Source organism: Argentina silus (assembly GCF_951799395.1).
Source record: "Argentina silus genome assembly, chromosome: 16".
Lineage (NCBI taxonomy): Eukaryota > Metazoa > Chordata > Actinopteri > Argentiniformes > Argentinidae > Argentina > Argentina silus.
The window spans coordinates 4289489-4309851 of NC_139670.1; the positions used below are offsets into that span (position 1 = coordinate 4289489).

Here is a 20363-nt window from a genome sequence, read left to right on the forward strand (position 1 = left end):
TCAGCGTGTAAAAGCGGATTGAACAAGTTCACTTCATAGCTGGGGGAGAGGGGCAGCTCTGCACAATCGCCACCGACAACCTCTGTTGCACACTCCTCCACTAAGCCGCAAATCACAAACGCCTCCGTAGCTTCTGTGGAGTCTATTTCTACGTCAGTCCCATCATTAAACAACTTTGGTTCTCCGGCAGAAAGTTCAGAGTTCAGTTCATAAACAACAGCAGCAGCAGCAGCATCACCACTCACATCCCCCTCTATGAGGAGACGCTGATTCACCTGCATCTCTGATGAGTCGCCGATGGCAACAGCCTCCCCTGTAACCATAACAACTCCCTGAGCCTCAGTTGTATCCATGAGCTCAGAGATCAGTGGGGTTTCAGTCCTGTGTTGTTGGTCAGGATCAGACGTCTCAGGCTCTACAACAGACAGCTCAGTCCGCCCCGAGCCTGGCTCTGCACCGGAGAGGTGGACAGGAGGGGTCGTTGGCCTTTCCGGTACAACAGGGCTTTGTGATTGGACGATAAGGTCAGACGAGGGTGTGGCTGTTTCAGTCTCCTCTATCCTGCTGGTCTCCATCTCCATCTCTGCTGGGTGACGCTGGGGACTTTCCCGGGTGATGTTCTCTCTCTCCTCTCTGTCAGTTGTGTCGGTAGCGACAGTACCTCCATTCCCAGAGGAGGCAGGGAGACCAGAGTGGGTCTCTCTTGGTGCTGGGGTCCCGGATACCTCAGGTGGTGGGGCTGGTGGAACTTGTATCTGTGTGTGTGAACTCTCGAGCGTGACAGTTCCTGGTCTCTCACTCTCAGCTGGTCTCGTAGGCTCCTGTGCCTCAGCGCCCTCCTCCACATCATTAGCTCCCCGTCTCTCTCCACCATAGTCATCACTCGAGTTCTGCTTGATGACTTCAGGCTCCGCGGGGAGGCTAGTTTGTTTACCCTCACAAACGGGCACCGGGAGAGACAGAGGCAGAGGCTGCTCAAAGTGTGAGCGAACGCCTGTTTGCTCCTCCTCTGTGACATCAGATGGAGGTAGCTGGCTGCTGGCCTGATTCGCCTGAGCGAGCTTGGCTGTTTGGGACTGCTGTTCCATGCCTCTCGCTTCTGTGTGGTCTCTGAACGCGTCTGTGACTGTGTTTGAGCTGAGGGGGACAGTGGGGGCTGTTGAGCTAGAGCAGGACTGAAACTGGGGTTGGGGTTGAGAGAGGAGGATATTTTTGGCCGGGTGTTCCCCCGTTCCAGTCTCTGGTTTATATTCCATTGTCTCTCTGTCTGGGAGAGAAGGCGGCTGTCCCTTGTCTGCCCCACCACTGGCGCCCACCAGTCCTCCAGTGACTCCCCGGTGCGGGGCCTCGCCTGGGCCGTGGCCACCAGGACTCCCCCCAGTCCTGATAGCCTCTCTATCTGTGTGGCTGCTTCCTTTATCAGTTTGTGACCTGCAATGTAAACCTTCAGCTGTTCCGTCTGTCTGTGTATCAGAGAGTCCGTCTGAGTGAGGCGGCGGTCTCGACGGTAACCCCGCAGAGAGACTAGAAATGTCCTGGAAGGGTAGAGATGATGATGATGATGATGATGATGGTGACGACGATGGCAGCGGGTCCGATCCTCCGTGATGGAGCGATCCGCCCTCAGCACCCCTATCCAATATGGACCCTTCTTCCAGGCCGCCCTTAGTGTTGCCGTTTCGGTGAGTCTCTGAGGAAGACGGCGTCGTCTCTTCACCGGCTGCTTCGGTGTCGTCTCTCTCCGGCTGGGGAGCGACGGTGGCGGTGGCTGTGTTGACCGATGGTGGGAGGAGGGCAGCGGCGACCGGCTGCAAGGCATGCTGGGATGGCCCGGCCACATTCTGTGCGGCCTGGGGGGCGCCACCCAGCACATCCACAGCCGGAGGGGTGCCCTGCTGCACCTCCTCCTCCCCAGAGGCTCCGCCCTCTTGGCTGTCCTGGTTACACACTGCACCTGGGAGAGAGAAAAGGAGGGAGGGAGGGAAGGAGAGAGAGAGAGAGGGGAGAGAGAGTAGAGAGGAAGGGGAGAGAGAGTAGAGAGGAAGGGGAGAGAGAGTAGAGAGAGGAGGGAGGGAGGGAAGGAGAGAGAGAGGAAGGGGAGAGAGTTAAGGAGAGAGAGAGAGGAAGGGGAGAGAGTAGAGAGGAAGGGGAGAGAGTAGAGAGGAAGGGGAGAGAGAGAGGGGAGAGAGAGTTAAGGAGAGACAGAGGAAGGAGAGAGAGAGAGAGAGGAAGGAGAGATAAGAGTGGAGAGAGAGTAGGGAGAGGAGAGAAGGAGAGTCATTATGTAGTCCTGATTATGGGCTGACAGACCATAATAAACGTCACAAGGAATGTACACACTCATGCATACACAGTTCAATACATTGTGGAGCTAGTTATTCACTCATTTTGGAGGCGAATATTGTCAACAACAAACATGGCAGCGAACGCTGCGCATTATAGGCTACTGCACAAAACATGTTCACACAGCCAACTGTTTACATTTGAGCGACATCAAAATCATAACTCCTGTATGTAAAATACACCTGTCAAACTAGCCAGCGTCTTTAGTTGAAGGAGCGACTTCCCACCTGACTGTGGTGTGAGACACAAATCTTCTGTGCTTTCCACTTCCAGGGTGCTGAGATTATGGACCCCACCACATATTCTGAGGAGAAAAGAAATTGTGGTTAAAGCACTATAACGTAAAACACACACACTACTTCTCCACTGCCTTCTGCTCCACTAGACAGCATTGTTTCCGCCCCCATGGAATAAAGGAAGGAACCATTAACTCTTTGCTCAGCATGTGTAGATGTCTAGATTTGCATATGTGCATTAGTTACTGGACAAATGAATGAATGAAGGTGGATAAGACGCGCTTATTTATGAATAAAACGTATTCATAAAACGTTATTGATGCAGACTGACAAGAAGTTCCCTTTGTTTTTACGCAGACGTTTAGCTCACATTACTTCTCGTTGTCTGACTGACCACTTTAGCTAAATATGACATTATTATCGAAATCCTCACGCGCTTACTTTGAAGCCGGTAAACACGCGGGCCTCCAGCCATTCATTTCACATCAGTGTTCCCGACAGTTGCAAAAATGCAAATGAAAGTCATTGCAATCTATTTACCTAATCTCAGCACAGTTTCATTTTAATTTCCAATGGCAGTTCTTCTCGGTGTTCTTGTTGCGAAACGAGACTCGGTTAGCTAAAATGTTTCCGTGCGCTCTCCAGAGAGTACGGTTTTGGATAACTGTTGATTTTTGTGACCTAGCAAGCTATGTATAATAGCACCACTTGGAGCGGATAGCTTATCTGTGCTAGTTGCCCATACAGTTGCAGCTACCTATAGACAGCGAGAGTAGTTGGCAAATGCATTCAACTGGGCGCGCACGCGCCTCATCCCACTCGAAGTTATGTAATGGACTAGATGGGCCTTTATAAATTCGTTTGATATTTTGCCTGGAAGAGAGGCGTTTTTAAAAAGTCGCATTAAAATCCCAAAAAACCCGCTTCCCCACGCACGGCCGAGGGGAACAATCACTCGTGACGTCATTGCGCGGGGTCAAATAATAACCACAAAAGCTACACATTGAAATCGCGCATGAATAACTTCACTGTGTCTAAATTATTTCCTTCAGCATTATAATTGAGAAAAATAAATTATTAACGCTACAGCTAATGTTTCTAACAAAATGTTATAATGACTACAGGGGGGACAAAGGGGCCTCGAGCGACACAACTGGCACTTCTCGTGAAGTGACGTGCAGAGACAGTGGCACGCGCCGATGGCGCAAATCCTTTCGCGCCGTAGCGCCATATGTGCAACTGTCAGGTTTTAGAAACGACCCTGAGCGTGAACAACTTTGTAAATGCATTGTCATTGCTACGCGTGTGTGTGTGAGACATTACTTAGTCCACTGAAGACATATCTTACTAACTACCTAGCTGAACTGCACCCAGAATAATACCGGTCGCTGGCGCATTTCTCGCCACAGTGTCCCCCGTCCCGCCGCTAACATGTCCGTGCCCCCCTAGTGGCCCCCCACTACTTCCTCCATGGCCCCCCCACTCACGGCCGCCATCTTAAGTTCCCACCTACCTGAAATTTCCGAGCAGTTTTCTTTTACTAAATTCTTATTGAAGGAGTCGTCATCCGCATAAAATCGTTCTCAATCCGTGATGATAGTATTCCAAACTGCCTCTCGGTACCCAACGAGGTATAGGAAGGTCCGTGGGAAGAAGGTAAAATACGGACCGAGGGAGAGTGGGTTCGGCTCGCCGAATCTAGCGGTTGCGGGGAGGAGACTTTAGACGCAGCGAAATGGTGGAGAACCACTGCTGACAAAGTGCAGAAGAAAGTATTATCTCGCGAGAAGTTGCCCGGCGCGCCAGTGACACTGCGTTGGGACAAGTTGTAGGATAGTTGATTTATAATAACCTGAATCATATTAAAAAAAACATTAATGAAATTGACAGTGTAAATTAAAATTAGGTCGTCGTCAGTATTTTCTTTGTTCTAAACATTGCCATTCACTGGTTGAATTTTGTGGTGTCCTTCTCAACAAAATTGTACTGTACCACACAGTGCCAAAGACTGTATGCACAAACGTTGAATCAACATATACTATAAATATGGCATTCAATTGGCAAAGATAATTCAGTTGCACTCTCTTTCAGGGATCCTCGGTGTTCTGCAATGCATGCATTTATATTATATGTGTAGCCCACTGTAATTTGATGTATTCTATCTGTATTTCTAAGAAGACAATCATTTCACAAGATTTTCACTCTCATAAGCTTATTGTCAACTGTGCTGTGACCACTGACACATTTTTAACTCTCATGACCAATAATTTAAAAACGAATTTACCTGAAGCTTATGGTCAACTCTACTGTGTGACCATGGACACATTTACAAAGTGATGCTGTAATGCCTGTCCTTTAGCTTGTCACCTTTATAGACGTCAAATTGACAATTTAGGGTGTTTTTCTGAATGCTTTGTTGTTTAATTATTGAACAGTGTTGTGTGAGTAAGTGTTCACCTGGGTTGTCTGCTGGTAGCCTGTACCTTGAATCCAGTGAGTGTCTTATCAGTTGCACTATGCATACTAGCAGAATGTATCCAGCTGGCAATTATAGTGTAAATACTGTCACTGCAACATCACAGCAATAGCAATTTGTAAATGTGTCAGTGGTTACAGAACAGAGTAGAGAAATATTGGTAGGCTATTGAGTATGATCAAAATTTGACTTTATATATCTTACTTGCATTTATGTCTTAACCTAATCTTGACTTTTGGACGGCACAAAGAAAGACAACGTGATCAAGAATAACGCTAATGTCATTGACGTGTGATAGTAGTGATTGTCCCTTTGGTGTTGTGTAGAAATGGCAGTGGAGACAAGAAAAACAAACAAACACAACCAACACAATCAAGTAACCAACAATTCATTTAATAATTATTCTTTGTGGTCTCTAGGGGATTGAAAGGTATAAAATGGTCTTATTAAAATAATCGACCCAAACATCTTCCTCCTCTCAGTTACCCTCAGTCCAGTTGTGTGTTCACGCAAGTTCTCAGATTCTTCTCTCAGTTGTCCCAGTCGATGTCCAGTTCGTCCATGTATAAGTTATCTTTCTTCATGGAACATCTCTGTGACTTGGCCAGCAGGCTTTCATAGTCCTGAATGTGGTGTGATACACAAACATCAACACACATAATCCTACCTCTCAGCGGATCAATATATTCAGAGATCTGACTCATAACGAGGCCAGAGGTTGTTATGGTTACACCTTACGTTCACAAGCATTGAATTTCTCTGTGAAGCAAGCAAGCTTTTTAAACTTTGTCTTTTGCTTGATCGGAAACAACTTGTTACTAACAGGGGGAGTGCATTGGTGATACCTGAAACAATGACAAATAACATAAAACAGTGAATATATTTATTATCATTATAGAAGATAATTAATGTTAACAATAATAATAATAATTACAAAGGCAATTTCACTAGACTACTATATTCTGGTCCTGCTCATACATTGAGGCAGAGAGGAGAATGGGAAACAGTTTTTTATATAAGTCTTAAAATATCATCCACCCACCATGACGCACAGATCATATCATCATTCATTCTTTAAAAACAATGGTGATGCTTATATCACACAGAAGTGGAGGGTCATATTTGGGAAGAGCAGAAAAGAATTGAGGTACAGATGCTTACTGTTTTTATAGACTTAGAATCTTCATAAGTTTCATCATCAGTAATCTAACAGTCTTTTTCACAATGACAGAGGACACAACCAGAAAACCATAGAAATATACCTTGCTACCATATTTCTTTTTGACCTCATCCAGGTAACAGCCCTGCCTAACATGTTTGAATCAACGTATGCAGAGGGGCTTTTTATACATCCCATGAGTTAAAAGGAGGGAAGGATGAACCATTCACGTATACACAGAAAGTGCTCCTCCTTTAGAATTCACCTCTCATCCAACCTGAAAAAAAAAGCTTACTCAAAACATGATCATATTCAAAAGGCGAAAATACCTTTTTCCTCTTGCCTTTTTTTATACCAGATATCATTATTGTATATCATATGGGACGACCAACAGCGTTCAAAATAAAAAAACACACTAGGATGCACAGAGGAAACCATGTACCTTAAAATTGCACTGATAGAACCATTGTGGGTAATGTTCCTTTATTCCCTCCATTGCTTTCCTCCCCAGCCAATCATGAGCAGCCATTATGGGGGCTGGTACCGTGATTGGTCCTGAGTGAGCTGGGCATCGCTACTAGTTCCAAAAGGGCTCTTCCCCCCCCCTGGGGAGCACATTGAGAGCAGCACAGTATAATCCTGGGGGCTGTTCAGGAGGGTGGACCGCTACAGAACGTTCAGATAGAAATGTACAGTGTAGAACAGTTATTATGAGTGTCCGTCATAGAATATAGGCATGTGTCAGCTCTATGCATTACATTTCTACCTGCAACGTTGTGAACGCTTCACCTCACTGAAAAGCAAACACCGCCCCCCCCGACGTTTCCCTTGAAACTCCTCCTCCATCCGCCAGTCTCTCCCTGTACTATCTGGACTCCCCGTCTTTGTGGTGGGCGGTGTAGATGGACATGTCGCCTGGCCCCCCAAATCTGGAGCCACGGGGCGGGGTGGACGACCTGCTGGTCACAGAGGGAATGAGCGGAGGGGGGGCCCCCATGCTCAGGGCACCCACCAGGCCGGATGGGGTCTTGGCCAGGATGCCGTTGGGCACGTGGTGGGGGTGTAAGGACTGGATGCGGGAGTAGAGGCCGGGGTGGTGGTGGGGAGACGGCCCGGAGGCTCCAGCCTGGAGGTGCCCATGAGAGAGGAGCCCCTGGTGGAGCTGCTCCAGGTGGGCTGCGTGAGACTGGCCGGAGAGGTGGGAAGCCCCGGACAGGTGCGGGTGAGAGTGGGGATGCATCCCGAAGTAGCGCGCCCTCTCAAAGTCTTCCCTCAGGATCTGGGCGCGCTGCTCCTCATCCACCAGGCCTCCTGCCGGGTGCCCCAGCTGCGGAGGACGGTCAAAGTGATGCGCCATCAGACCGAACTCCTGGCGTACGGAGGAGGCAGACGAGGTAGGAGGGTGGTGGTGAGGGTTGCCGCCGGCTACCGCTGCCGCCATGGCCGCCGCCCTCTCGGCCTCCAGGAAGCGCTGGGCTTGCTGGTGCTGGAGGAGGCGAGCCAGATGGGGGTCAGAGCGTAGTGCGAGGTGGGGGTCCGACCGCATGGCCATGGCTTCCCTACGCTGCTGTTGCTGCTGCTGCTGGACTGCCAGCTCCCTCCAGGGGTCCCAGGGGAAGGAGTGGGGGTGCTGGCCGGGCCCCTGGGGGTGGCCGTGGGGGTGGGCGATGAACCGCTCTCCCGCTGCGTTCACCACCAACCCCCCGGCCCCTCCTGTGCTCCCCAGGTAGGCCTCGATGGCGGCATGGGCGCGGGAGCGCTCCAGCAGAGAGAGGTGATGATGAGGGGATTGGTGGGGATTGATTGATTGGTTGATCGATTGGTGGGACGGGGGAGGCAGGGGGACACCGGGGGTGGGAGTCAGTGACAGAGAAGAGGGGGTGCTTGAGCGGTGGTGGTGGGTGCGGCTGTTGGGCCGGCTGTTGGGCCGGTCGTAGCTGTTGTGGCCGGGCGCAGGGGGAGGGGGCAGGGAGATGGGGATAGACTCTGGCTCCTCTTTCCTCTCCTCCTTGACTTTGACCACCGGGGGGAGGAGGACGGGGGGTTTGGGCACTGGGGTGGTGGTCCGGTCCCGCTCGGGCCTCTTGCCCTGGGACAGAGAGGTGACAGTGGCCGAGGCTGACGAGGAGGAAGGAGGAGGAGGAGGGAGGGTACCGTCTCTCTGGGAGTGGGAGGAGGCCTCGCTGTGGTGGCCGTGCCCCGGGGCGGGAGGCTGCTGGCGGGGGTACAAGTCCAACGGGGAGGGGGCAGTGGGGGCCGAAGGCGGGGGTGTAGTGAGCACAGAGGAAGAGGAGGAGCGTGGTCGGTCTCGTTCTCTGTCTGCTGCTAAAGAGGAAGGGCCTTGCGGGGGTCCCCTTGAGGACACCATAGTGAGTGGCGGTCTCTTGTCCCCGTCTCTGTCTCTCTCCCTCTCCCTGCGAATCATGTCCTCACTAGAACCACTAGCGCCTCCCTGAGGTCCTCCATGGCCGTTGATGCTGGAGACGGTGGTGTTGCCGCGGAGCTTAAGAGGAGGGGGGACAGGGGACATCCTCACTGGCGCCCGACCGTACAGCATGTTGTCTCTGCAAAAGAGATTAGGGATAAGGATCAACGATCATTGGGAGAGACACAGGTCATTTCAACACTCAACAAAAAAATAAAACAATAATAATCAGTGCAGTATGTGGCATGATAAACTGCATATATAAGATTAGCAATCTACTATAGAGGGTAACTCAAGGATCAAGGACGTATAATCCTACAACAGGTTGTTGAGGCCATTCTGCGGCACACATACCTGTCCTTCTCATCTTTGATGTGAGGTATTTCTCTCCTCTCCATCTCCTTCCCCCGATCCCTCTCATCCCTCTTGTCTGCCCCTTTGGCCCAGCTGGGGCCAGCGGCGAAGTTGGAGGGCCCCCCCTGCAGACGGTTCCAGGGGTCGTGAGGATTGGCTAAGCCCCCGACCACACCCGCAGGGGGCTCCTTGTGCCCAAACACAGAGCTGCTTGCTGGAAACGCAAAGAAGAAGGCAGAACAAGGCATAAACATTAGTGTTTGAGTGCAGTGAGTTTGTGCTAATATTGGGCCAGTTTCCCAGACATGAAATCCTGGACACAGATTAGGCCGTGATGGGGGGGGGGGGGGGGGGGGTTTAGACCAAAAAGTGTCTTCAATGGAGCGATTGAAAGTGGGATTTGGTCCAGGACTCTGCGTAATATGTGTCCCAGGAGCCACACCATTATGTAAGGGCACGGTTCTCGTCTTGAGTCATGACACTCACCCAGAGTGGGGCTGCCCAGTCCTCCGAAGGCACCGGTGCCCAGGGCCCCCAGGGGAGTGAAAGGAGGAGAGCGGCCATATGGGTCTGCAAGAGAGAGAGCAAGAGAGAGAGAGAGAGAGAGAGACTGGTTAGTTGCTGATACAACTCCTATAGCATCAGACCTGAGTATATGCACTGCTCGTGTTTTCACTGGGGCTGCTTGTCGCAAATTTAGTCATCAGAGCTGACCAACTAATTCTTTTAGACTGGAATGGCGAATGGGGAGCTTCGTTCTGAGTCAATTTCAGTTTGCAGGGAATTCACAGGAAATACACAGATCAAAGTAAATTCACAATCAGTGGAGTGGGTGAGTCAAAACGATGTGTTTGTGGAGGGTGCAAAGGTCACATGCGGGGACTTTGAAGCTGTCGTCTCATACCCATGTGTGCTGATGGAGTGAGGAAAGAGGAGTGAGGTGTTGATGGAGGGATGAAAGGAGAAGAGGACGGATTGCCTCCACCTGAAGGAGGAATAAATAGGTGAGACAACGCAAACCAACATGACTACACTACATCAGAATCCACACCTCTACACAAGACTTATATATATTATTATTATTTTATTTTTTTAATCATTATTATATCATTTTACTAATATTGCATCAATTACTGATTTCTGCAAAGTATGATGAATAAAAATGCCCTCTCTGTTAAATGCTTTTTAAAACATTTGTATTACTCAAACACATTTCTCGCTAAACGGAGGAGCTTTCCCGGACACAGATTATGCAAAATCTCTAGATTAGATTGCCGTTGTAGATGCTTTCTCGTCCAGAAGTAAACTCAATCTGTAATAAAGCCCCTGTAGGTGCAGTAAAGCAGGCACCCACCAGCAGCTGTGAAGAGACTGGCGGGTCTGTTGAGGTCATGGGCAGAGGGAAGGCCTCCCCCGAGGGGCCCAAGAGGCCCCAGGCCCCCAGCCCCTGGAAGACGAGCCAGCAGATCATTACGGAAGTCCAGCTTGTGGGGGTCTGCCTGCATCAGCTGATAGGGGGAGGGAGGGTGGTGGTTAGTAAACAGTAAACACAATGTAAACACAACCATATATAGCTTTTTAAATAAGCATGTAAATAGCCATTACATTCCACTAATTAAAGTAGTCCTTTTACCACATCTAAAAATAAGGTCTTTGAGTTGTCTTCTGATCTAATACTTATATAATGAATGGATTGGCTTAGAAAGGCTAAATATTTCAAATTTCTTACCTTCACTTTCTTCTGGTGGCTGAGAATCATCCAGGCCACATGTACATGCATAGCACACCACTTCCCTGATTTCTGTGAAGGGGAAAAACATGTTTGTGTTTACTTAACAATCCCATTGGACCGAAGTAAAGATCTTGCGCCTTTGCACACAGTCAGATGCCTTTTTAATGTCTGCTGTACAAAATGTTAATCTCGTAGGCTACTGCATCAACACGAGGATGGGGTTTCAAGAGGTGGAGGAAAGGCAGAAGTTAGTCAGGCAAGCATCCCAAATTAACATTAATATCTCATAAACCATTGAGTTCCTCAAATGAAATAACTTAGTTCGCCATCTATGATTACAAAAACTACAGTTTCTGAGACATTGTGCTAGAAGTGTAACGTATATTTTGATGTGATGTGCACATTTCGGAAAAATCAGACTCGGTGTGCAAGGGCATCTATTTGATGGTCATGATCAAGAAGAGTGAGAGTAAGAAAACAAAATGGTAAAGTGAAAGTATCGAAAGAGGGAGTCAAGGGTTTGAAAAGCATCAGTTGTATGCTTACATTACTGACTTTCAACGATGTCCCAAATGGATCAGTTAGCTAAAAGGAAACAGAATAGCAAACCACTATTATTGACATGTTTCACTCTTGAATCCGGAACTACTTTCCACTCTTTCCTGCAGCTGACTAGGCCCATGTCTTTGCACAACATGCCTATGGAAGCGTGCCCAGCAACATCGCTTCGTTCCTACACTACTTTCTATTGATAGAAACCTTGGTTGTAAAAAAATAAATAAAAATAAAAATGAAAGTCAACATACAGTGCATTCGGAAAGTATTCAGACCCCTTCACTTTTTCCACATTTTGTTATGTTACAGCCTTATTGAAGAGATTAAATTCATTTTCCCCCCTCATCAATCTACACACAATACCCCATAATGACAAAGCCAAAGCCAGATCCTCTCTGTCAGGTTGGATGGGGAGCATCGGTGCACAGCTATTTTCAGGTCTCTCCAGAGATGTTCGATCGGGTTCAAGTCCGGGCTCTGGCTGGGCCACTGAAGGACATTCAGACACTTGTCCCGAAGCCACTCCTGCGTTGTCTTGGCTGTGTGCTTAGGGTCGTTGTCCTGTTGGAAGGTGAACCTTCGCCCCAGTCTGAGGTCCTGAGCGCTCTGCAGCAGGTTTTCATCAAGGATCTCTCTGAACTTTGCTGCACTCATCTTTCCCTCGATCCTGACTAGTCTCCCAGTCCCTGCCGCCTCCAGACGTGACGCTTGGCATTCAGGCCAAAGAGTTCAATCTTGGTTTCATCAGACCAGAGAATCTTGTTTCTCATGGTCTGAGAGTCCTTTAGGTGCCTTTTGGCAAACTCCAAGCAGGCTGTCATGTGCTGTTTACTGAGGAGTGGCTTCCGTCTGGCCACTCTACCATAAAGGTCTGATGTTTTAATAAATTAGCAAGCATTTCTAAAAACCTGTTTTCGCTTTGTCATTATGGGGTATTGTGTGTAGATTGATGAGGAAAAAAATGAATTGAATTCATTTTAAAATAAGGCTGTAACAACAAAATGGGGAAAAAGTGAAGGGGTCTGAATACTTCCGAATGCACTGTATGTAAGTTACACCAATCGTCATGATATATTCAAGATGCCACAGGTTCAGTGAGTAGACCTGTGCGTCCTCCTATCTTACCCTGGGGTCTTTGGGCTGTAGATGGTGAGGCACGACCCCCAGGCGAGCCATCTCAGGATTTTGACCCTGGGGGACAAGAGGCTGTCAAAACACAGGCACACTTTGAGCTACAGACCACAGTGTTGCCATTTCAGTTTTACCTTTCCAGCTATCATTCAAAGGATCCGACAGCCTGGAATTCATAATGTATTGTTCACTGAGAATCAGAATGAAAGGACTGCCATAGGCGACGCCTTAGGATATTCTTAAGGCTGGTTCACACTCGGTCGCACGATCACTCAACTCACTAACTGCCAAAGAATGAGGGCAAGGGAGGAGGGGGAAGTGAGCAGGTGCTCATTAGCTAAGGGAGGTCAACAGGGCTACGTGTTTAACCCACCAACTGCCAAAGAGTTCCGGAACACTCACCACCTAGAGTGCCGAGTGTTTTATGTGGTGTTTACCCAGCAACAATACTTTGGTTGTCTACTAAATTAAGCGTCATAATTTATGAATTTTTGGTGGATAAAGTCACCCTTGGCACTGTAGAATGTTGACAATTTGGGTGACTTTATTCACCCTCGGCACTGAATGAGTTAACGACCTCATACTTCCGCGCGACTGACTGTCGGTAGATTCTCAGCGCGGCGGTTGTTGCCCTCGTCATTGAGACATAAATAATATTTAATGATGACTGGGATATTCATGTTGGAAGAGAGCAGGTAAAAACCGGCTCATCACCCATGCCAAGGATATGGCACAATAGACCGTGTCACAGAGCTGTCGTTTTGTGTTTATCATTTTCACAAACTACAATGACCGAAATTGATGTCGGGCAACAACAGAGTGTTCATGATTTAGTTACAGCTTGTGTCGAGCTACAGTCGCCCAACTCAGCATAAACCAGCCTTTAGGGTGAATGCCAAAGTCTGCCCTCAATTCCTTTCATCCGCTCCCCCTGCCTTCCTTCTCAAAACGCCTCTTCTCCACCAACGCATTTTGAGGAGGAGGAACGGGACAGAGAACGCAAGGAGTTGAGGAGAGACCTTTGACATTTAACATCAGTTACACAGTGAGTTCCTCCTACCTTGGGCTGGAAGGCTCCTTGCAGAGAGCTGAAAGGCCCAGTGGGGGGAAGCACAGGCTGGATACCTGGTACTGAGGGAGGGGGGTACTGTGGGAAGAACTACATCAGCAACACAGACAAAGACGCTGGTTAACACCAGAGGTGCCAACGTTCATGTGACCTATACCACCATGCCCCAGAAAGATATAAATAAATCTTCACGCATGCATTAACCATAACCATACAATGTTTTGCGTTCAATGTTTTGTAAGTACAACTCCTGAACATGTAAATGTGAACTCACAGTGTGTCGGTAGAGGCCCTCCATCTTGCCTGCATACTTCTCGAACTGTGAGACAAAACACAAACAAAGGCATTAGCCGCATAACTGAATACGAAAAGGAAATCAAAACATTACCCTTGGCATTTCAAGTCTTCTACAAGATTCCAATGTAGCAGAATACAAGAACAGTGTCTCACCAGAGGCGGTGCTGTAGCCGTAGGGTGCAGGAAGGGGGTGAAGTGTTGGTGTGTGTGTGTGTGCTGGTGCTGGTGGTTGTGCTGATGAAACTGGAAGGCAAGGGGCTGGATGCCGGCCTGGGTCTGAGAGGATCTGCCGGAGGACCCAGAGCTGGAACTGGAGGCTGACGGACCTCCGCCGGGGGTGGACCGCCCCGCTCCGCCGCCATTAGCCTCTGGTCCGGGGACGCTGCGTCGACCCTCTTGTGAGGCGAGGAAGTGAGAGTTCAAGCCCTGACGCAGCAGGTCCTGGTCTGCAGCAGGAGAAGGGGGGAAGAGATGAAGAGGAATCATAATTACAGAGGACATGAACCACGTGCCACTCATTTTCCTACACAATGACAGAAGGCTTTGCAAGAACTGTACTATACCAGGATGAAGCTCGTAAATATGATTGATAGTTATCCGCCATAATTGCAAATGTGTGGGTTTAACCTATGTTATGACTGAGACTGTGTGTGTGTGAGAGAGAGAGAGAGAGAGAGAGAGAGAGAGAGAGAGAGAGAGAGAGAGAGAGAGAGAGAGAGAGAGAGAGAGACTGTACCTGCTGCTGAATGGGAGGAGACCTGTAGGAGAGGGGGTGGAGGTGGCAGACCAGGGGAGGACGTGAACAGGGGACCAGAGCTCGTACGCGAGGGGGGGCGGATGGGTGCCGAGGACCCTGGGCCCCTGATGAGCGATACTGACATACTCGAAGAGGGGGTAGGGGGGCGCAACGAGGAGGCAGCAGAGGAGGATGGGGGCTTGACTGAGGTACTGTTCCTAAAGAGAGAAAACACAGAAATAATAATGTCTCCACATATACCAGTTATACCAGACTCTCCAGATTTTACCAATTTAGGTCAGGCAAACAGCAAGACATTTCCCCATGATTTAGTCTGTGGTATGAGACGGCTTTTTGCCCTCAATACATGGAAAACAATGAAACAAGTTATAAAGCATAAACTCTGGTTGGTTCCTCAATCACAGTTATTTTCAAAGGCAGTAGAAGGCACCAGTCAGTAATGTACCTGTTGTTGATGGCCATGCTGTAGATGGACTGGGGCCTCCCAGGGAAGGTGAGGAAGGGCTTGTGTTTGGAGTGGGGAGGGTTTGGGTCGTGGCGGTCGTGGCGGTGGTGTGGGTGGTGGTGGTGATGATGGTGATGGCCTCCGTTCCCGTTGAGCTGGCCCGGCCGCGTGACCGTGGCCATGGCTGGGGAGTGGGAGGGCAGGCAGGGGAAGGAGGAAGAGGTAGAAGAAGAAGAGGAGGAAGAGGTGGGCTCTGGGTAAGGCGGCTCCAGGCTCCTCTCCTGACTGCGCTCCAGGCCAGATACGCGCGGCGTGACCGAGAGACGTGACAGGCCGCAGCGGGCCGGTAGAGGGCAGCCTTTGCCCATGGAGGTGGCCATGCTCACAGGGATAGGTTCCATCACTGAAGGGGGGGGGGGGGGGGGGGGGAGAGAGAGAGAGAGAGAGTGAGAAAGAGAGAGCGCTGCATTAAAATCAAGGAGGTGACAATAACAGAGTTCAACATAACAATAACGGTTTGATCAAAACGGGCTTTGTGATTGGCGGAGAGGCGTTCGAAGAGACACAGCATCATCATAGAGATCTGTATATGACTCTATAACCTATGCTATAAAAATAACAAAGAGCCTAAAATGTATCGTCTCCAGTGATCTCGCTCTGAGACAGCAAATTACCACTAAATTGAATATCCCTCATAAACGAGAACAACCGCTTTACAGCGTACAGGCATACAGCTGTGGAAGGAAAGGACGCCGTTTTACCTTTCCTGGTGCTGACAGTGAACACTGGATCCATGTCGTTGTCAGAGGCCTGAGGGGGAAGAGACGAGAGCGAGAGAGAGAAGAAACGAAAAAAATACAATAAAGATAAAACTCAATAATAAAGCAGGAACACTAATGCACTAAAGCATGAATCATAATCATACGTGATTTGATGCAAGTAGCAGCAGTGCTCACCTTATCAGCTGACTCACTCTCGGTGTCACACTGGAAGAGAACAGAAGAACGTTCAACGTTTGGAACTAGGGCCTCAAGTTTAACACAACACGGAGCACAGGGTTCAGAGCAGTGTGATACCGCCGTTCGTGAACTGTTGGTCTTATGTGTACAGTGGTATAAAGCAACTTACAATGTAGCCGGTCTCCAAGAGCAGGATCCCTCCACCCTAGAAAGATTATCACACATTAAATCAAATTGATGGTATTCACTTTAACCCTTAAATGCAAGTGAAGGCCTAAAAGCTACACTGGCAATGCAACAACCCTCCAGGCCGTACGACAGAGTGGATGGCAACTAGTTACATGCACGTTAGCTCCATAACCCTATAACCAGAAACACTTTTTATCATGTTGCCCCTATACCAGTGTAGTAAACTGTAATAACAATGTAGTTGCACTGTAATCAGGCTCATCTCATTACTATGCAGTAACTAATATACTCTATAACATCAAGGTTGTTGCAATCTGTGAGTAATCACAGTTACCACACAGGTATTGGGGCAAATAATTGGTAAGTGTAACCCTATCATTTAATCGGTAACTTTACACAAACCCCCCCCCTCCTTCCATAACAAATCAGGGCACCCCCATATGATCTGAAATTGAAAGGAGCTACACAAGACATTTTCACTGTACTACAGCATATAATATAATGGCCTTGAAAAATCTGCAGGGATTGTGGAGTGAGTGTTTAAAAGTAATAGCTCCCCACCAATGTTTCGATCGGCTATGATATTAGCGTATTGATTTCTCCTGCCCGGCACAGCCACTCCATTGTGAAATCTGAGCTTGTTACAGATAGTAGGCAAATCAAAACGATCTGTAGCAAATATGTACCTGTTCACTTCATATGTGTGAATCTCATCTCAATGGTCTGGATAGCCACGGTGATGGAAGCTTGCTAGTACCAATGACTAATGTAAACAACCAGCTCATTGTAATAGCAATTTTGACTTGTAGCCCCAGGGGATCCAGATTTCATGTGTAGCTCTTTAAATGTGCACCCCACCCCCCTTCAAAACAATTAAAATTCTCAATGTTGGGCCCCCAGTTGATGCATAATTCAAACCCTGTTCATGTATCAGGCTGACTTCCAATTTAACGAGGCTAAACGCATGGATCCATATTAAACCAGCTGCACCCTCCCAACAGGGTGTAAGAGGAGGTGTCACTACGAAGTGTTACTCTACAACAGGTGTGCAGGGCCAGTCAGTACACTGCTCTCACATGCCCAATTCTGCCTTCATGACATCACAGTCTGAGTATCTGAGCTGGACAGACAAGCCAGATCCCACGAATAAGGCAAGAGGTTCATTAGCACTGGCAAGCTACTCCCAAAACTGGTTTATCACACCACACATAAACAGTTTTTGACAATGAAATTGTCAAACTCAAAGAGGAGTAAATGATGAACACAGGTGGTGAACAAATACAAACAAAAGCCCATGGCTGAATCTCAAAAGTCTGTTCTTGATTCCTTGTCTCCTATCTCCTCGCCTCCTTTTCCAAACGCATTGGAGGAAACGGCCGAGGGGTGGAACCTCAGACCCGGATAGGAGGCATGGATAGAGGACTCAAGGAACCAAGTGGGGTCTTTTGAGATTTGGCCCTGAATCTTCTCCCACCTCGGGCACATTTTTACCTCTGTCTTTCTCCTCTTCTTTCTGTTCCTGCTCCAGCGGCTTCGGGAGAAGCTGGGTGGGGCCCCTTCCTCGGGCTCCGTGAGCGGCCCTCCTCCATTCTCCCCCGGGCCCCTCTTCCTCTTGCTCCCCCTTCCCATGAGCATAGCAGCACGCTGGGTGGGCTTCATGGCGCAGTCCATCTTGGAAGAGGACAGCGGTTATTACCAAGAAGATAGTAGCTTTATTGTTTGCACTATAAAACATTGACATGATTATCATGTGTTAAATTGGTTTCCTGGTGGTATTTTCCACACTGACATTAGCAGCCCATCTTTTGCATGGATGGACAACCACTTTTTATTCAGCTGGATATGCACTGTTGACGTCAATATGACAGTCAATGCTTGGGCTACAACAAAAGGAATTCAGTTTACCAGTTTGTCAGTCAAATTCTTACGTGCCTATAAATTACAGCAAGGCTATTCGTTTTGAATCTCTGCTCGCACCTTCTCATTAAGTGAATTTGGCTACTTAGTATTCAGATCCCTCAACCCTGGGTGTTTGGTTTCATGAATAATGAAAGTCACTTAGAGACTCGTCAGAAGAGATTACTGAGTCTGATGGTTGTCATTGTAGCTGTTGATTGGATTGAGAAGTTCAGTTAACAACTGATTCACACCTGGAAGTGGGGTGAAACATTTTTAACCCGGATTTTACAAGGTGAGGGAGGGGGGAGAGGCTGAAATTCCCAGACTAGAGATTGGTAAAAAGTGTCCTTTCAAGACAGAGATGACCAGGAAGGAAATTCACTTCTGTTCTTACTACAAACTATGAGGAAGACCAGATCATTGTATTACTGCAGTCATTGTTGATCTATTTTAGGGCACAGCTTATTTCTGGGTTATGTGGATGAGGTTGCATTCCATCATCTGTGAGTGCAGTATTGTGAGGGTTGGACATTGCCCACATATGGAAATGCATAGACGTCAGGCTTACCTCCAGAGTCTCGAAGCTGATGAAGCTGGCAATGGCGAAGCCATCGATAATGTCTTCCTCGCAGGACACAGATTCTCGCTTCCTCCGACGAGGAGGCCTGTGTCGAGCACCAGTGAACCCGGGTCGGCATTCTCTTCCGCCAGGTCCGAGTACAGAGTTTGCTCCGCAAACCTCCCGATCTGAGCCCGAGGAGGGAGATGTGGCCCGTTGATCGGCGAGGTCTACTCTTCTCCTGCGCCGCTCTCTGTCGCGTTGAGAACGGGAACGTCGGCTCTGCCTGAACCCACCGCTTCGACTCGGACCGTCCATGTCAAAACAAACAGCACTAGCCCCAGTCCGTCCGAAGGCACTTTATAAAACCCTGGTCCGGTCGAAGGCACTTTCCTCCTCCCAAAAATTAACCACCACAACACAGGCCCACACAGGAGTCCCTGTTTAAAATGGCGTTAATAGTACCGTGTCTATTATTTAGCGTCTTTTGAGGACCGTATGGCATCAGTGCCTTTCTCTCGGCGAACTCGGCGTGTCATGACAATGCACTAGATGCAAACTTATCTCCACAGAAGAATGTATGGTTATAGTTCATTAGGAATAAATCCAATTTAGTGTCAAGACATGGCTGATACTCAGAAAGGCTAGCCAGCAAGCCAACAACCAAATATGCGTATGTAAACAAAAATGACTAGCGTTAGCTAACTAGCTAACTTCAGGTTTTAAATGGCTTCAAGGTAGCAAGCTTACAAATGCAGTCACGTTATCACATGTGATATATTTGAATAATAGACCAACTGGACTTGATTACTGGCTAACTACTAATTAGGACTATCCAGTTGACCTCAAAATCAACATGACAAGCTTGCTAGCAGGCTAGCGCATAGTAGCTTATCTCTGATGACAGCTAGCTAGCTCTGCTAGTTCATTTAAACAGCTATTCCGCCACCTAGCTAGATCAATGCTAAAGGTATTCAAGAGCTAGCATGAGTATCGCAGAGTCGGTAACGCCGTTAGCTAATAAATAGAGCTAAAATAGTTTTCAGTATAAGACGTCCGATGTATTAATAAACTGAAAATCCATAGCCGGCAAGCTATCATTGAAATGCCGCTGGGTCGGCAACATTCTTTCTCCAGGCAGCCTCACGACGATGGGCCCGATACGAATGGTTGAATTCACATCAAAAGAAAGACGTAACGTTAGCACTAGCTAGTAAGCTACCTCTAGCTAACCCACATCCCCAAATTATCATATTATTGTTAAAACAAAGTCTGACGTTATTTGGTCGCCGTTTTCCCACACAACCATCCGTCTATTATCGATGCGTTTCTTCCTACACCAATTTGTTTTCGCCCCACATCCATTAAAACGTAATTATTCAAGGCCCCTTGGCTGAAGCCTCGGTCTTGAGTTCCATTGACGAGGGTGTAGATCAAGCCCCCAAAAGGCTGGACAACTCCCTCAGCGGCCCACTGTAATCCACGGTGTGGGGGAAGTTGAATGACTTGCCGATGTTTCCGGTCGAAACCAATTTCTCCTAACCACAGTCTTCACGTACTTACACATAAATTAGCACGGTTGTCCAACGCCCTTGTTGAAAATGTCAACATATAAGGAAAACTGGACATAAAGATTTAGGAGACACATCCCTTGTCAGACGTGCTGTGTATTGTGTGGTGCGAGTCTTCTTCCTCGTCAATCAGGACAGTGAGCAACGATACCAGTACGAGTGCATTACTGCCACCAAGTGGACATACTTGGCATAAGGGTGCCATCA

At 48.3% G+C, this 20363-nt stretch overlaps 2 protein-coding genes across 6 annotated transcripts; both read right to left on the minus strand.

Annotated features, from left to right (window-relative positions):
• Nucleotides 1-556: 556 nt before the first annotated feature.
• Nucleotides 557-4159, minus strand: LOC310817163 (uncharacterized protein; the record flags this gene model as incomplete). Its single annotated transcript, XM_083687601.1, has 3 exons — nucleotides 4093-4159; nucleotides 2571-2647; nucleotides 557-1954 (listed from the first exon to the last, which is right to left on the minus strand). The coding sequence occupies exon 3, from the start codon at nucleotides 1871-1873 to the stop codon at nucleotides 557-559; it is 1317 nt and encodes a 438-aa protein (XP_083543727.1). The 5' UTR covers nucleotides 1874-1954; nucleotides 2571-2647; nucleotides 4093-4159.
• Nucleotides 4160-5432: 1273 nt separating this feature from the next.
• Nucleotides 5433-20256, minus strand: fbrs (fibrosin). Of its 5 annotated transcripts, none has more exons than XM_083687821.1 (18): nucleotides 18595-20256; nucleotides 17619-17798; nucleotides 16108-16143; nucleotides 15936-15965; nucleotides 15741-15789; nucleotides 14980-15382; nucleotides 14514-14731; nucleotides 13931-14223; nucleotides 13755-13799; nucleotides 13472-13558; nucleotides 12406-12471; nucleotides 11272-11310; nucleotides 10723-10794; nucleotides 10348-10501; nucleotides 9898-9978; nucleotides 9480-9563; nucleotides 8994-9207; nucleotides 5433-8778 (listed from the first exon to the last, which is right to left on the minus strand). In XM_083687821.1, exons 1-18 carry the CDS (start codon nucleotides 18901-18903, stop codon nucleotides 7080-7082), a joined length of 4059 nt encoding a protein of 1352 aa, XP_083543947.1. In that variant the 5' UTR covers nucleotides 18904-20256; the 3' UTR covers nucleotides 5433-7079. The 5 variants fall into 5 exon arrangements, with proteins under 5 accessions (XP_083543947.1, XP_083543945.1, XP_083543946.1 ...); XM_083687819.1 differs by having other exon boundaries at nucleotides 12406-12486; XM_083687820.1 differs by having other exon boundaries at nucleotides 13472-13570.
• Nucleotides 20257-20363: the final 107 nt, after the last annotated feature.

Excerpts from the sequence above, each read along its gene's own strand:
- fbrs (XM_083687818.1), bottom strand. The coding sequence starts at position 18,903 with ATGGACGGTCCGAGTCGAAGCGGTGGGTTCAGGCAGAGCCGACGTTCC. Across the intron at positions 14,224-14,513 it reads CTCCTCCCATTCAGCAGCAG|ACCAGGACCTGCTGCGTCAG; the intron begins GTACAGTCTCTC and ends CTCCTGCTGCAG. Across the intron at positions 10,502-10,722 it reads GCCACCAGAAGAAAGTGAAG|CTGATGCAGGCAGACCCCCA; the intron begins GTAAGAAATTTG and ends TCCCCCTATCAG.